Source organism: Boleophthalmus pectinirostris, unplaced genomic scaffold (genome assembly GCF_026225935.1).
Source record: "Boleophthalmus pectinirostris isolate CB_2022bp ecotype Guang Dong unplaced genomic scaffold, ASM2622593v1 HiC_scaffold_9, whole genome shotgun sequence".
In the NCBI taxonomy this organism is placed as follows: Eukaryota; Metazoa; Chordata; class Actinopteri; order Gobiiformes; family Gobiidae; genus Boleophthalmus; species Boleophthalmus pectinirostris.
Window position 1 is genome coordinate 28,729,366 of NW_026571541.1, and position 17,372 is coordinate 28,746,737.

Consider the following 17,372-nt stretch of genomic DNA (forward strand, 5'->3'; position numbering starts at 1 on the left):
CAGGTTTGATCCCTGGGTCGCCCGGTCCTTTCTCTGTGTAGTTTGCATGTTTCTCCCTGTGTCTGCATGGGTTTCCTCCGTCAACCCAAAACATGCTCCATTGGTCTCCATGAGGAACAGTTGATAGCTAAGGTCAATTAAATACAATCAGTCAATGAACCTGCCCAGGGACGACAGGTGGAAATTATCACTGGTGCTATAACCTGGTACAATGCTTCTTTCCTGTTAAGGTTAATGTATACTGAGCACTGTCCCTGTCTCATTAAATAAATAAAAAATTATAAAAAAAAAAAAAAGTTACTTGCATATGTTTTAAGACAATAGTGCAACCATAAAGTATCATTTGTTTTACCATTGTTTGTTCAAATTCATTTCAAACTTTGGGGGCAATAATTAGACTATGGAAGGTCACCATAGTCTCCTCTATTACAGGGAAACACTGTGTGCAGATGCCTAAAACTGTACTTTGTTATTTCTACCATTGCAGGAGATGCTGGAGGCCCTCAAAGCTCTGTCAGTGTTCTTCACAGAGAACAGCCTGCGCACCAGAAGGAACCTCCGCGGTGACATAGAGAGACGTAGCCTGGCCATCAACGAGGACTTTGCACGAGTATTCAAAGAGGTCAAAGAGGTACGCTGACATAACTAAGATTCGGTTTAATAGAGGTGTTGGTATGAATAGTTCTTTCACAATGATAGATATTGGGAATCATGATAATGCTTATTTACTAGACATAGACACACGATTTGCCTTAAATGCAGTCTGTGGGAAAGGTAGAATAAATAACTAACATAATGTAGTAGTAGTAGTAGTCGTATAATGTCTGTATTTGTTTTCACAGAGGAGCAGTGATGAATATTTGTATCGTGCTTAGACATTTTGAGGTTACAACCCCATATAACAGACTGATAATAACATATTTTCCCTTCCTACCTTACTGCCTTTTATGTTTGGCTTTGGGGCCTTGGCTTTGATAATAAATAAAGAAGGATCTTGCTTTGATATTTTAGGATATATTATCAACAGAGAGAATTTCAGCTCTTTTTTTCTTTGCTTGGACTGACACTGTGATCTCTCCTTGTTGGTCTATTGCAGTTAATTGGCACGCTGGTGGTCAAGTGAAAGTAACTCTACATTACCTCATAGCAAAGGAGAAATTTAACTCTGTCAAGTGAACAGTTTTTTGATCGAATACATTTCTCAGCTCCTCCAGGCTGCTTCTTCAGTTCTGGTCAGCTTGGATGCAGCTTGGATGAGCTGTGAAAACATATTCAAACAAAAAACAGTTGACAGAATTTAATTTCTCTTTTGCTATGAATTCTACTTCGACAACTACATAACCTAATTTTTGCATATCAAACTAATTATGTCAACAAATCTGTAATGTAAATGAATACAGTTGTGTACAGTCTGTTTATCTATCTATCTTGGGTATCACCTTACCTGTACAGACAGTTTCTACCCTGTCCATGTCCAGTGTGTGTGTGTTTTATGTTTTAGTAGGTTTGTATTCATAAAACTGTTTCTAAATGTTATTGTACTCTGTGTTGAAAGGAGCTCGAGAGTGTCAATGAAGACGTCCAGGCCATGAGCAGCTGCTGTGAGGAGATGACCAGCAGGTTAAAGGTGCAGTATCCAGTTCCCATATTTACTGTTAATTTGGTCCAGGCTCGACTTTTTCCTCTATCAGACATTCATTCAGAATAATTTCATCAACAGGCAGCAAAGGAGCAGACCCAGGATTTAATCGTCAAGACCAACAAACTTCAGGGAGAAAAGTAAGTTGATTCTGGAAATATATCGCCTGTTAAAAGAGCGCTCTGTTCAGGGTATTGAGGCTGGTCATTGCTTGGTTGTAAGTCATCACAAAACATTTATGTTGACTTTTTGTGAAATGGTTTCTAATCTCTTGCTACTTGTAGCTCCTTCTAGATTGACTTGAAAACAAATGTCAAACTGTTCTACCTTTTATTAAAAAGCTACATCATTTTCCACTTTCAAAGAACATTTAAACAAACATGCCTTTTCAGTAACTGTTATATTTTTTAGTATATTTGACACATGGGCCCAAAATAAACAGTTTTAACAGATCATAATTTAGTCTATATGATGTAGATTACTCTTACAGGTGCATTGTGTAACTTTTGTGGTGGAGGATCTGTCAGATGCTTTTCTTCAAGGAGATGTTATTGCTTTGTCTGAAATGTTTCACAGTATAGTGTTAAACCTTTCTATCTTCAATGAGACCAAACCAGACCAAGTTATAGGTCAGATCTGTATAGAGGCGACCCCTCTCACAGTCAGAATGCTTGTTTTTCGATTTATTTTAGATCTGTAAAACCACCTGTAATTTAATAAGTGAAAGGTAGAGTTGTTTAATATCATACTGTAGGACTTTTTAAGCAGAGAAATGAAAAACAAGCAGGTGATGGACCCCCAACAGAAAAGTTACATCATGCACCTTTAAGTTTGTCATACCGTTTAACATTAAATCTTTTAGGATTCAAGCTGGAACCTCATCTGTTCGTTTATGTAGACTATTTACTTTTGAGCCTGTTCTGATTTGCACTTGGTTCTACATGGTGTTTTTAAATCTTGCATTTCAATCTTCTCGTAAATGTTGTTGGGGAATAAGTCGCCGAAATCTGACAAACGACACGCCTTGTGCTGTGAACTTTCCGACTGGCATTTGCGAATGTCAGGAGATCCCAGAGATAGGCTGGAGACCGTGCTTTAAATGAACTGTGGAAATGAAAGTGAAAAGCTCATATTGTTGCTTGTTGCTGTTATCTGTGTCTGTAGCCTGTGTAGTCACCATTCATCATGACAGTCCATCATATCTGCGGGTGATCGGGGCAGGGCTGTACAACATCCTACCATTCTCTACTACCTCATTTCGCACTCGGAAATAGCCTTTTTCTGTTCGGCTAACTCACAGACAAATGGCCGTGGTGTCAAAGTGGCTGGAAAGTACAATATTATATGCAGACGTTGTTTCGAAATAGTCTCAGCGTTTCAGTACAAGCAAAACAAAGCGGGGAGAATGGCGCCCGTTTGAGATGATAGAATGCAATTTCTCTCTCTGCTACCTTTGGAAAATGCTGTTAAAGTGCACAAAGACGTGTTGTCATGGAATTAATTTGTATGGAAATTAGATCGTGTGAGATAATGAAAAATCAATGCTTTATTATCAAGCTCCAATTAACTACTCTGCACTACTAGTTCATTTAATTATGGCTAATGAAAGCGGCTAATGACTGTGTGTATAGATAAACAACGAAAAACAATATAAGGAAAGCAAATAGTGTGGATCATCATTGGACTGGTTGAATTGTTATTTTAATTTTTAATAACATTGATTCTCTTGCTCTCAGCTGGTTGCCATCTTGGGTTTTATTGTGTTTCTTATTGTGTTGTAACAATTCTAAAATTTCAAACTCAATTTTGTTACTGAAGAATTGACTCAGTGCTGATACCTGATGTTGATATTTAGCAATAGAATGTAATTTTCATCTTCAGAATAATAGTGCTTTTATTGTTACCATGAGGTAACCCAAAACATGCTACAGGTCTCCATGAACAGTTGATAGTCAAGGTCAGTTAAAATACAATTAATTCAATCATTGTGTGTCCTTGGGCAAGACACTTCACCCACATTGCCTAGTATGAAAGTGGTGTGTGTGAGTGATAGTGGTGGTCGGAGGGACCGTTGGCGCCGATTGGCATGGCAGCCACGCTTCTGTCAGTCTGCCCCAGGGTGTGTCTACAATAGTAGCTTACCATCACCAGGTATAGAGTGAATGAATAATGCTGAATAATGATCTGTAAAGCGTCTTTGGGGACAAAAAATGTCTGTGAAAAGTGCTATATAAATAAAGACTTACTTACTTATTTACTTAGGTCTCTGTTCTGGTAAGCAAACCAATTTTGTCCTGTGAATGTGACTTTTTTAGTATCAATACCTGCTCAAATGAGTATCTATTTTCAATATTAGTTTTAATATCAATTAGTATCTGATTTTCAATACTTTTGACACCCCTAATTTCCTATGTGGACTTACATTGTTGTTTTTATCAGAAGGCTGTACTGTTATTAACAGTTTTTAACATGTCTTTTTGAACTTTGTTTTCCAACTATAAGCTGGTACTTAAGCGTACTGATTATCATTTACTAGGGTTCTCATGGTCATGGAAATCCTGGAAAAGTCACGGTGATTGGTACAAATGTAATTTTCAAGGCCTGGTTTAAAAGAGACGACAATAAATGCATTTACAGTATTTTGAATTTAAAAAAACTATAATAACAAACCATAAGGTGAGTGGAAAGGATTTCAAATTTAGCCCTAAAAGTCTGATAAATTCTACATATGTAGGGTGCCGTAAAGTCATGGAAAATTCACTTTAGGTCATTAAAAAGTCATGGAAATTTTTGTCAGTGAAAAAGAGTGGGAACCCTGACTTACAATCGCAAACTATTTGAAGTAGATGGCAGATTTACTGTTGCATATTATTGTAGAGTTGTATATATTTTGAGGCTCTTATTTTCTTTTCTTTTTTTTCCATTAACCCATTTTGAAATCAGATTTTTCTGTTGGTAAAAAAAAAAATAGGCCAAAGTGTTTTTTTAACTGTAATTTCCCGCATTAAAAATACTATTACGTTTGTATCTGTCAATGAGTATAAATACACAGAATGCTTAAATGTTTACTAACAGAAGCATAATACAGCCCTGTGTGTTCCAATATATGCATTAAATCATATCAGCGCTGTTGTAGAAGTTTTTAGCTTGTCCACGAAAGGGTGGAAGTAAAAAGCTGGAGACCAACTGAGCATCTTAAGCAAGAGAAGTTTATTTACCATCAATAACACGGGCCAGGGGGGATTTGAAAAGTCAACATAGTATGATTTCAAAAGAGAACATAGTGTGATCTAAGTGCTTTGTGCTGCGTTTTTTGTATGAAAAGCGCTCTATAAAGAAAGCTTGATTGGGTGATTGATCTTTGAGTGTTCAAGCCCCTTTTCTATGCTTCCAAAGGAGAAAGGTTATAAAGCAAATGTGGTGAGACTGTGAAGGCCAGTAGGCACCAGTTAGAAAGCAACATGCCACAATTTAGACGATGATATGCCAATGTTCTGCCAAGAGAAGATCATGGTGTAAATATAGCTTTTGTGGGTGAATGTTAAACTGAGAGATGTAAGTGGAGGATAAATTACTTAAATTCTCTTATAAATGCTCCTAAATGACAGCAAAATCAATGATCTTATTCCAGATGCCCTTCTGATCATGTAAGCCACACAAGAGTTGTTATGGAATTAAACCAGCATCTTGAGGATTACTGTGAAACTGGGTATTGACACTAAAGCATAAGACCCCACTTGTATCAGCGTTGTCTTTGGATTGGGGCGGGGCTCATTTCCATTTCCATGACCTCCCTGCTCAGCGACCTTGCTCTGTGACACGAGAGGAGAGAAAGAAGGAGGAGAGAGAGGAGGAGGGGGAAGAGGACGGACCACCAGCCAAGATAATCATGTCCGTCTTTGCCCAAAAGAGCCCTCCTCTGACAGGCGTGATGTACCACCGCAATTCCCCGCTCCACTGGCCCCGCCTCCAGGACCACCCTCTCCCACAAAAGAGGTGACACATTAAACTGGGGAGATGAGCTGTGAATGTGCGCGCTGAGCCAAATCTACAGAATCACTCTGGAGGTCGCGATACAGTTAAAGCAGGGCTGTACAAACTGTGGCTTAGGGGCCAAATGCAGCCCTCAGAACCATTTTTATTCATCCTCAAAACTCCTGCTGCATAGATCATTGCTAAACAAGATGAGATTCTGCAACATCTCATTGCATTGCGATACAAACTTAAAATTCATTTCCCAAGCCTTATTAAAGGTGTGGTGGCTCTGTCAAAACTATATAAAAAGCACCAACCTGAATAGTTCTGCTAGATTATGGAAAAAAAATCATTATTACGATTATTTTGGTCAATATTGAAATCACAATTATTTTTTAGTTACACGATGCGTTTATTCAGCATTTCTCTCTCTCTCAAAAAAAACAAAAACAAAAAACAAAAAAAAACACTTTGTTATTGATAATTTACACAAAACCTGAAAATAAATATAGGCTACAAATATGAACCTTAGAGCAGTTTTGTAATATATAAAATATAAAATTAATAAAATATACTTTGAACATGAAATAAAGCATAGAAAAACATAAATTATCAAAAATAAACTATATATCCAGCTGTTCTACAATCTCTATATTTAAAAAAACTAAATCAGTATACTTAAACTTTGTTAAGCTTAAGGGTGCACTCACACTAGGACTTAAGAACTGTGCCCTGCTCAAGCACAATTGTGTAGCGTTCGATGTTCCGATCTGTGCTTGGGTATGGTTCTAAAGTCCTAGTGTGAGTGCACCCTAAATCATTTCAACTCGATTATATGAGTTTGGAGATCGTTTGACACACAAATTTAAATCAAAATCAAAATTCAGTTAATTGCACATCCTTAAACCTGAATGATCCACTCTTTTGACCACCGCTCTTTGGCCCTTTACTTTAAATATATTTCAAGATGCGGCTCTTAGTGAAAGTGAAAAGTTTGGGCACCCTGGGCTAAATCTACAGCTAAAAGATTTGAAGTACAGATGATAGTTTTTCATGGTTTTCTAATTATCACTCATTTTGGTGGGATAGCACTTGTGGTAAATATTTATCATAGTTTTACACCAGTTATGTGGCAGTTTGTGGAAAAAAATTTTGAAGAAAAGGACAAAAATGCAGTAAGCGGAGTTGACTTTTAAATTGAACACCTCTACTTATGTCATCCAAAATGCACAGACAGTGCAAGGAACATGTTTGTGTGGCAATTTAAACATAATTTGAACAGAATAAAGGTGTGTTAAATAATGTATTTTTGTCAGTCTGATTATAACAAATGTAGATGTTTTTTCTGAAAGTTTTTTACTGTCTTAAAAATGTAAAAAAAAAAAAAAAAAACAATACACAATTAACTTCTAAACAACTTGCAGTCGTTCAAAGTTCCAAGATCCCAAACATCCTAATTATTCACCACAATGAGTTTATAAGCACTTTTCACAATTCCGATGGGAAAGCTGACAACATCTAGCATGCTAATGTGCACTTCTTGATTACTGGACAATAAAATGCACACAGCGAACATATTTTGACCTCGAAAGCTGCTTATACAATATATTTATACTGGGACAAGACAATAGGGTACATGACCTTTAACATTATGGTTGTTAAGTATGCCATATCTGGATTTTTACCAGTTTTTTGTGTAAAATCTGTGAAATTAGTAGTCTAACCTTTCATATTCAGTCATATACAATTTATTTATATAGCTCATTTTATAAACATAACAGTGCACAGTCAAATTAAGACAGTAAATCCTAAATAAAAACAGTAACTAAAGCTACAAATTGTTAAAACTAAAACTATAAATGTGCACTTTAACCACAAAAATCATTCTGCTGCTTCCGTTCCTATTGTCCCGAAGTCCCTCGGAGACTAAGGGATGTCTGGCCTGGTGACATTTTCATTGGCGAATAAGTCTGCGCCGAGAGTGACCCCACCGTGACCAGATGGGACGGTGAGAGCTGGTTTTATTCTGACCTCGTCTTTAGCAGCCCTGTGTGTGAAGAGCTGCCAGGGGAAGAGTGCAGAGACAGCCTGTCCTCCTTCCACTCCCCCCCCCACATCCCCTCTCTCTCTCCCCCCTCCCCATAACTATCGGAGTCAAGTCCCCCCGGATAGATCCATTTCAGGTCACTCCACCTCCCCCAAAGTCATTTTTTCTCTCCCCGACACATGGTTAGAATTGTGAGATGACTTCATATATACGGATGGGTCATGTTGTATTTTGATATCCTTTCTGGGTAGTCTCTGTTCTTTTTATAGACCGTGTTGGCAGTACATAAAAGAGCAGGGCTGTAGTCGGGTAATGAAATTCTCGGGCGAATAAAGACCAAGTGTCAATCGATTAGTCGACCAAAAAAGCGGCATGTCTAGAACTCTCAACTGTTGTGTATCTCTGTGTATCTGAGCCAAACTGCACTCACAAAACTACACATGCATGAGAGTTTATGCAGAGAAAAAGCACTAATAAACAGTGTATTTAGATTAAACTTGTAAATCATGAGTTTAATCTACTTTTTTTACAATTAAATGAATAAAATTAAACAAAATCTTTAAATAACTCAACTTCTTTCTGTTGTTATCCCATATAAATCCATATAATCTACATAAAATGATCAGTTGACTGTCTATTTTGACTAAGAGTTCACAGACCGATTAATCAACAAGACGACTCTTTATTTATTTATATAGTTTTCAGTGGGACTGTGTACTAGGGGTGTGCAAAAATATCAATATATCGTATCGTTTAATGTGATGATACGGTATCGATATCGTGGACTGCTTTATCGATGTATCGCCAAGAGTATTTTTTGGTGTATTTTACTCAATTATTTTGTTACAGAGTGACAGTTTTGTTGCTTGTTTAGTGGAAGGAATGCAACACATTTGACATTTTCACTGTTTTGATAAGTAAAATGGTCTTTTTTTCATATTCACTTTGCACAAGAAGTGATTTAACAGACTTTTAGTATCACCATGATTTAGCTTTTATTTTTTATTAAACCGTATCAAATCGTTTTGAAAAATGTCGAATCGATTCGAAAGTGCACTGTATCGAGATATGTATTATATATCATGTTCTATGTATCGAGGTATGTATCGTATCGGTAACTTCTTAATGATACCCAGCCCTACTGTGTACATTAATAAACATTACCATTATGTAAATGTACCTGAATTAACCAAAAGACCGGTTTTCTTTGACATTCCTGCCAGGTGGTAATAGGCTTCCTAAAAGTTCATAAATTAGTGTTAGTCATTTTGTTAAAATGTAAATACAACTAACACTCAAATAAACAGTTTTATATTTACATGATCATAAAAAACAGACCAAAAATATATGTATATTAACTTTAATTCTGACTTTTTTTGTGATTCAGTTAGCCATTTTTTGACATTTACTTTAAAAGCCTGAAATGAAATGAAATGAAATACAGCCCTATAAAAGAGCATGTGGTGTAAATGCCACAGGATGTTGATGAGTTATTGGAGCAAATTATAAAGTAATTATGCAAAATATGCAGTTGAAATTAAGGATTGTTCAATATGGATCTGGAAACAGTATTCAATTATTGTCTGCCGTGGCTGATAACCAATTTCGACCAATACCATATATCAGTATACAATATCGACCGATAAGACTGATTTCTCCTGTATAAATCAGCTGACCAAACACGTCACAGCAACATCACATGACCACTCTGAGGATGACCGTTAGTAAGCAGCCGAAACTGTCAGATATGAAAACAAACTCTTGGTCTGAAAAAAGAACCTAATAATATAAATGATCAGAAAACCAAATGAACCTCATTGGACTATCAACTGATACCAATATTCATAAATCCTTAGGAAGTAACATCACAAACTCCCAAAATGTATCTGGGACATAGGGACATGAGAACTTGCCACGTGCCTGACCGGGCCAGTAGGTAGAGGTTTTCCATTTTAGAGCTCTTTGCTTCTTCATACTGTTTAAATCCAGAAGGGGCTGGATCTGGACAACAGAGGTTAAAAATCCTCCATCCTAACTTGAGATGATTCAACCACAGCTGCTCATTTGTTGCACGTGTCCCTCAAATGCAGATCTCCTCTCCAAAATCCTCATAACATTCAGAACAAAATATATAACTTCTTCCACCTGAGATAAATAAGAGTTTGTTGCTTCGGTTGTTGATTCTCCAAACATCTGTGCTGTTTCTCAGTCCTTTGTTTTTTCCCCCTTTCTTAAGTCTGTGAATTCTCACCGAGTGAATTGTCAGAGGGTGTGCCCATATGACAAACTGTGGAGAATTTGTTGCCGTCAGGAACATAAATAAAACATTAGATTACTCAGTGTCCATTGGCAAGTTTACCTCTGGCTTGACCTACTTAAACTAGATTACAGAGCCATACTTCTAAAATTGTCTAAATGCGTGTGGTTTTAATTTTTCTTGTAATGTTTAACTGTTGCATTCTTTTTGTTTCGTTTGTGTTCCAGTGTGCTTTTCCTAATCCTCAGACTTTGGACTTTTTGTGATCCATTAATTTTGCATGAATCATTCCGTAAGTTTCGTGTTGACAATAGCCATGAATATTGCATAATACCTCACAAGCGTTTACAGATGCGTCGCCTAATACTTACATCAGTCAAGTGGCAGTTTGTGAAGAAAAGTAAAAGACAAAAACTTGTAAAATGCAGGCAGTAGCACTGAATTGTGAAATAGAATTATTTTATTTGTGCCATAGGGATGCACTGGTATCGGTTTATATCGGGTATTGTCAGATCCTCAAATCTCTCAAATAGGGTTGGGTATCATTAAGAAGTTGCCAATACGATACATACCTGGATACATAGGCCACAATACGATATTTATGTCAATACAGTGCACTTTCAATTCGATACGATAAAAAATAAAGGCTAAATTATGGCTGTGATGCTAAAAGTCTTTGTTAAACCACTTCTTGTGCAAAGTTAATATGAAAAACGCCCATTTTACTCATCAAAGCTGCATCAAAGAGTTTCCTTCCTCTAAACAAGCAACAAAACTGTAGCTCTGTAACAAAATAATTTAGTAAAATACACCAAAAAATACTCTTAGTGATATATCGATACAGCAGCCCACGATATCGATACTATATCATCACATTAAAAGATACGATATATAGATATTTTGATATTTTTGCACACCCCTACTCTCAAATGGAAAACACCACCTCCACCACCTTGTGATGTCATGTAGTAATACAGGAAGTGCTCCACTGTGTTTTTGAAATCCATACACCTTCTCTAGGATCATTTGGATAATTTCAGCTGTTAACTTAAAAACTACCACTACATGCGCGTCGGAAGATGTAGACAGACTAAGGCTATACGTTCAGACTGCAGCCCAAAGTGACCCAAATCCGACTTTTTCGCCCCTATGCGACCTTTATCTGATCGTTTAATGACAGTCTGAATGACACAGATCCAATTTTTTCAACTGTGACTCAGGCCACTTGGATATGAGCTCCTAAAAGCAATACATATCCGATCTTTTGACATGCAACTTCAGTCTGAACGGCCAGGTCACATTCATCCCACCTACACGTCAGGCTCGGAGTCTAGTCAATGGAGGGAAAGCGAGTTGATTAATATTTGGGGGGACTGTCATGTTCAGGCCAAATTGGAGGGGTCTTTTCGGAACCGGGCGTTTTTTTTGAAATGATTGCCAAAGAAATGTCCAAGCGTGGCTACAGGTGGTCCTGGCTCCAGTGTCAATAAAAAATAAAGCACGTGCGAGACAAATACAAGGAGGATAAAGATTCAAACAAACAAAGCGGCCATGGACGTATAACCTGTCCATTTTACAAAGAACTCGACCACATTTTTGGAAACAAGCTCGCTGTGTGTGACGTCGTCGTGTCCTCCAATGCACGTGTGGGACACTTTTGGGGCGTTTAAAGTTCACACTGGAGATCACATACAATTCGCATTTAATTGGAAATGTGAACGACCTCGCAAAACAATCAGATTTCACAAAAAAATCCGAATTGAGCGTTAAGCCCTGCAGTCTGAATGTAGCCTAATAAAACAGGATTACAGTTTGTTTTTGAGGAGGTAACAACATTATAACACGGCTAAAAGCTCACAGTAATAAATGTTGTGTAATATAGGACATTTTAGAGTTTTTTAGGAAACCCCAGTGCTAACAAAGTCACCTCTTCTCTGATCTCCGCCGATCTGCATGTACCTGACAGCGCACCCCCGTCCTGCTCCGGCTCTTATCTTATCTGCCCCTGACACAGCGTCATTTGTCAGCAGCTCTAATGAAATGGAAAGCAGCAGCAGCGGAGCATTGTTTACAGAGGTGGGAGCCGTGGGGGTACGCCAATATTTGTCCACAACCTTTCAGACACCGCTGCGCTTTTGTTTTCCGAGTCCTTGTCCTGTCCAGACCGATGCCCCCGTCAGCACGAGCATTAATTACACGCAGCCTGCTCTTCCATGCTAATACTAACCATCTGCCCATTGCTCACCCTGATCTTTTCATTACAGCGCTGTCATCAGACCAGCGCTGGAACGTAACAAAGTAAAAGTAATAATGTACTCTACTTAAAGGTGCATTGTGTAACTTTTCTAGTAGGAGGGTCTATCAAATGCTTTTCTCCATAGACATGTTATTACTTTGTCTAGAATGTTTCACAGTATGGCATTAAACCTTTCTATCTTCATGGAGACCAAACCAGACCAAGTTACGGGTCAGATCTGTGGAGAGGCGACCCCGCTCACAGTCAGAATGCCTGTTTTTCTAGGTATTTTTGTGCTATAAAACCACTTGTAATTGAATAAATGTAAAGTAGAGCTGTTTAATGTCATACTGTGGAACATTCTAGGCAGAGCAATGACATCTCCATAGAAACAAGAAGGTGACGGACCCCCAACCAAAAAGTTACATCGTGCATCTTTATATTGTAGAATTTGTATGTACTGTATGTATACTTCACTTACATACATTTTTAAGTTTTTAAGTTTACTTTTACTTCGCTACATCTGAGAGCAGGTGTCTGTATTTTCTACTCCACTACATTTTTTTTTTAATTGGACTGAAAAGTAAAAGTATTTTTCATAATAATTTGAGACTTGTTGAAAAGCCTGAGGGGTTTATTTTTAAGTTCATTGTCTGAGCAAAGTAAAATATTCAACAGCTAGGAAAAAAAAACAAAACACTGATTCATTTGTTTCTACTGAAGAAAATTCAAAATTCAGCGCAGATTATTATTTCTTAATTAAAATGTAAATTATTTTATTAAAATCACTAAATCTGAAGCTTTATTAGGTCTCAAAATTTGCAGCAAATACTTTTTATTCTTTAAGATCATTTTTAAACCGGTACTTAGTGCACCTTTAAAAGTAAAAGTATTTATGTAACTTTTTGGTTGGGGGGTCTGTCACCTGCTTGTTTCTATGGATATATCAGTGCTTGGAATGTTCCACAGTATGACATTAAACAGCTCTATCATACATTTTTTAAGTTACAAGTGGATTTATAACTCAAAAATACCAAGAAAACAAGCATTCTGACTGTGAGTAGGATTGCCTCTCCACAGATGTGACCTGTAACTTGGTCTGATTTGGTTTCCATGATGATAGAAATGTTTAATACCATATCGTGGAACATTCCAGACAAAGCCAAACATCTCCACGGAGAAAAACATTTGACAAACCCTCCACCAGAAAAGTTACACAACACACCTTTGATATTTTTAATGTGATACTTTTACTTGAGTTTTTTGTTTTTTTTTACTCCAGTACAGTACTTTTACTTAATTAACAAAACTGAACACTTTTTCAAGCACCACTGCACTGGGCTCAGAACAAGTCCAGACATCTTCGGAGCAGATGTGTGTTTTTATGGGCCTGGTACGGTATGACCTCATGCACTAGTGGAGCCAAAAGGTGCGACCGCTAGCTGACTTATTCGAGCCGGGATGAAAACTCGCCGACGTGAGTTACAGTTTGTTTTGGTTCAGTGCCACCGGCCAGTGCTGATGAATGCGGTGCCAACAAGTAGCAATTGTCAAGAGGTAATCCGTCATTTTCAGCACTAAATGAGATGTATTGAAATTAGTACGGAGTCGTTTGTGGGTTTTGGGTTAGGCCTGGGTATGTATGTGTGTACTTTTTGCACATAGTTTATCACATCATGACAATTTCGCTAAATGGTCTTGAAAACAGAAAGGAGTTGCACATATATATAGGTCACTGAAGGTCTGATCCGTTTGAGATGTTTAAACAAAGCTAAATTTATGTGAAAATCCAGTTTTATTTAATGATTTAGCATGGGTAGTCGTGAGAGTGCACTGTAAACCCAAATAAATTACCAGAACTTAAAATAATTGAGGCAGTCGATTACTCTACCTTAATTATTTTAAGTTGATTAACTTAAAAGTCAAATATTTGCAGTTAATATGACTCATAGTTTTCTGTTAAAGCAACTCAGTTATTTTCAACGTTTGCCTTGATCAGATTATTATGTTGTGTGATTACAGTTTATTTGTTATGATAGATTTTAGTTCTTATTTGGTGAAGCACTTTGAAATTGTATTGTATTTTAGCATGTACTATATAAATTAAGTTTATTTTTAAATCATCCTTATTTGAAACTATAGAAATAACAGGACTTTATAATTCCCAGTGTTTAATTACTTAATTCTACTAAGCTGTACCCTCATCTATGTTTTTGAGTTATGCTCACTTATACCCACAATAGTTCCCTTTAATAAAAAAAAAAAAATGTTTAAATTACTCAAAAGAAGAACATGTTACAGCAACTTAACATAATTAAGGTCATTAAGTTAGTAGGACTGTTTCTAAAACTCTGAGTATACACAACTTAATCTATTACTAATTACTTTGAACGTTCTTGTTTACAGTGAGAAGAGTCAGTCTCTCTGTTGACTATAGTTCAGGGCATAATCCAATTTAAAAATTAGTGAATAGGTTAAAGTAAGTAAGTAAATTTAGTATGGAGCAGTGGACAGTCATGATGCAGCTTCCTTCTCAAGATCCTGACCAACAGAAAAATAGAAAAAAACTTGCTGGTAAATTAAGACACATGCAACATGTACTTCTTTGAGCTTTGAACCATGTGAATATGTTTTGCCCACATAAAAATATACCTGTAGCTTGGTTTTTCTTCTTTGATTAAACCTGTTTTCGAAGTTGCCTTACCTCAGAAATCAGTCCATTTAAATTTTCCCCAAATTGTTACGTCATAGGTAGAAATCATGCTGTTTTTAAGTCAATAAATCACTGCCAGACTCATTTGGAGCATTTTTGCATTCAGATTGCGTTCATTGCGAGTGTATGTTTATAATATAATAATATAATATAATATAATATAATATAAATTGGAGTGTTTACGTCACATCTTAAGACTCATTTTTATTCTGTTGCTTTTAATACCGCGTGAGTTGTGTGGTCTTCTGTGTTTTTATCAATTTTATTTTTTTAGTGCTGCCTTTATTTGCTGATTTATTATCTTTGTGCATTGATTTTGTTATGATTCTTTTATCTATTGATTTTCTTAGTTCCTTTTGTTTGGAACATAATTCTGCAGTCTTTTCAGAGTCAAATGTTTTACACTGCTATGTGAAGCACTTTGGAAACTGTCCTGTTTATAAAATGTGCTACACAAATAAAGTTGGATTGAATGCCGATTGTTTTGTTTAAATAGCTAGCTGGGTTTTTCATGTGTCATTCTCACTGCTGCCAGTAAATGCTGTGCCAACACAGCATCTCAGTATGTGGAGGGAATCTGATAACCTGATTCATCAGCCGGTTTCACTTCGTACAAACCCTCTGACCTCGCACTGTTAGATTTCGTTTGCTCAAAGGTAGGCGGGTACTTTTTTATTTAACCAATCGCTTCTATTTGGTCGTGACGTATGTAATGTGCCAGTAATGGGGCTAACTGGTGGTATATTAATCTTTTCCCAAATCCCCTAGGAAGAAGTGCAATAACGTCTTTCCCCTTGATGAAATTCACAAAACATTCTGTAAATCCTCGAGCTTGGGAATCGTTGCCAACACAGAATGTATGGCTCTTCACTGATTGGCTGGTGCCCGGACTCGCATTTCCGGGGTTTTTGCAAACCATCTAGTTTATTTTGATTCCTGTGTAGTTGGGCCCGGTCAAGCAGAAGTAAACAGCAAGGCCAAAAATTCAAGTTAATGCATCTGATATAAAAATGTATTCAACAGATAGCATATGTACTCTATTTTATGAAACTGTTTACCTTTTTTCTGTACCATTTTTGGTTCTAAAGTTACATATGTTTTAAACAGACCATGTATGAAACATGGAACAAAAAATATTTCCCAAATTTCAAAGACCTGCAAATCATGTAAATAAATTGATGTATTTCATCATATCTTGTGTTATTCGATCTTTGAACTGTTGATGAAGGTACATGATTTTTCAGAAAAAATTTATTTAAAATGATACAAATTTTCTTGGAAGGACTGACTTATTTTAGAGAAATAGTTTCCTTTCATTTTAAAGTAATATTAAAGTATTCGGAAGAAAAAAGCTGACAAATTATGCAAAATCATGCACCTTCTACTTGCTTGCACAGTTTTCCCTCCGTTACCATGACATTTCTTAATAAAAAAATCTCATTACTCAAAAAGTAAGAGGTTTTTCAACCTAATCTTGTACCATATGGTAGAAAACTATATGAAGCAAATATTCAAACCAGTTTGTTAAGGATATGTAAGTGAGAACCGCTAGTTATCACTGTTTGTATTTATTGCCCAAAAAGTGCTGCATATTTCATTCTCTCCGTCACTGACATGAGTTTTTAAAATTTTTTGTCAACAACTTGAAAGAATATCACAGGTTTAACTTTACCCTGTTGGAGTGTTAACTCTTTCCTACATTCTGATATCTTACTTATTTCAATAGTCCCTCTAGTTTCTGAATAAGAGCTATTTGAACGTAAAAAATCTGCCCGTTTCCCTCCGTTACCGCTTGACCGGACCCAGTTGCTGGAGATAAATGAAAATGAGCGGAGGCACTAGGTGGCACCAGCCTGGCTAGGAATCTGATGGAACTTGGCTTTTTTTTTGTTTTTTTGTTCAAATACATGAGATGTCAAGGCAAACGTACTCAAGAGCATGTTTAAAGTTGACGAGAGAAAGTGAACCACCTTGTCCCACTACCAAGTATGTCAACAAAGAAGTTAGACAGCACATCCTTTACAATTTGGAGTTATTTTCAATGCATGGTTGGCGTTACAAGAGTCTGAACGTGTTGTTGGCCTGCGTATATCGAAGCCGTCTAATGAGCGAAGATGGCATATTACTCGAGCACAGGTGGTTAATGATTGAAGCTCTTGAGGCCGTTCGCTGTGTAAATGACAAGGTGTGTGTATTGACATGTGCGCTTTATTGCAGCGCACGGTCTGTCTAATAAGAGAGCGGCTCAGAGTACACCACAGCACCGTTTGATGGAGCTCTGTGATCAACGGTGCGTGGCTAACTGGATAGTGCCAAATTTCCACTGTCAGCTTTCAAATGGCTCTTAATAGATTTGAATGGATAATCGACCCACTTGGTGCACTATAACAGGGCGGGTCTGGTTATGGGTCAGGCGGTGGGGCGGACGGACTACAGGGAGAGTTTGATCCTCTTATCACTTATTCTGTCTGCGCAATGTGCCGTAAATCAGGGGTTTTCAAATCG

The 17,372-nt window shown here is 37.0% G+C and overlaps 1 protein-coding gene across 1 annotated transcript in view; it reads left to right on the forward strand.

Annotated features, from left to right (window-relative positions):
- Nucleotides 1-17,372, forward strand: part of cog6 (component of oligomeric golgi complex 6) — a 78,035-nt gene that overhangs the window by 967 nt on the left and 59,696 nt on the right. Inside the window, exons 2-4 of the mRNA XM_020937699.2 lie at nt 488-631; nt 1,556-1,627; nt 1,721-1,779. Of these exons, the coding sequence (XP_020793358.2) occupies nt 488-631; nt 1,556-1,627; nt 1,721-1,779 (275 nt within the window). The remainder of the gene's footprint in view (nt 1-487; nt 632-1,555; nt 1,628-1,720; nt 1,780-17,372) is intronic.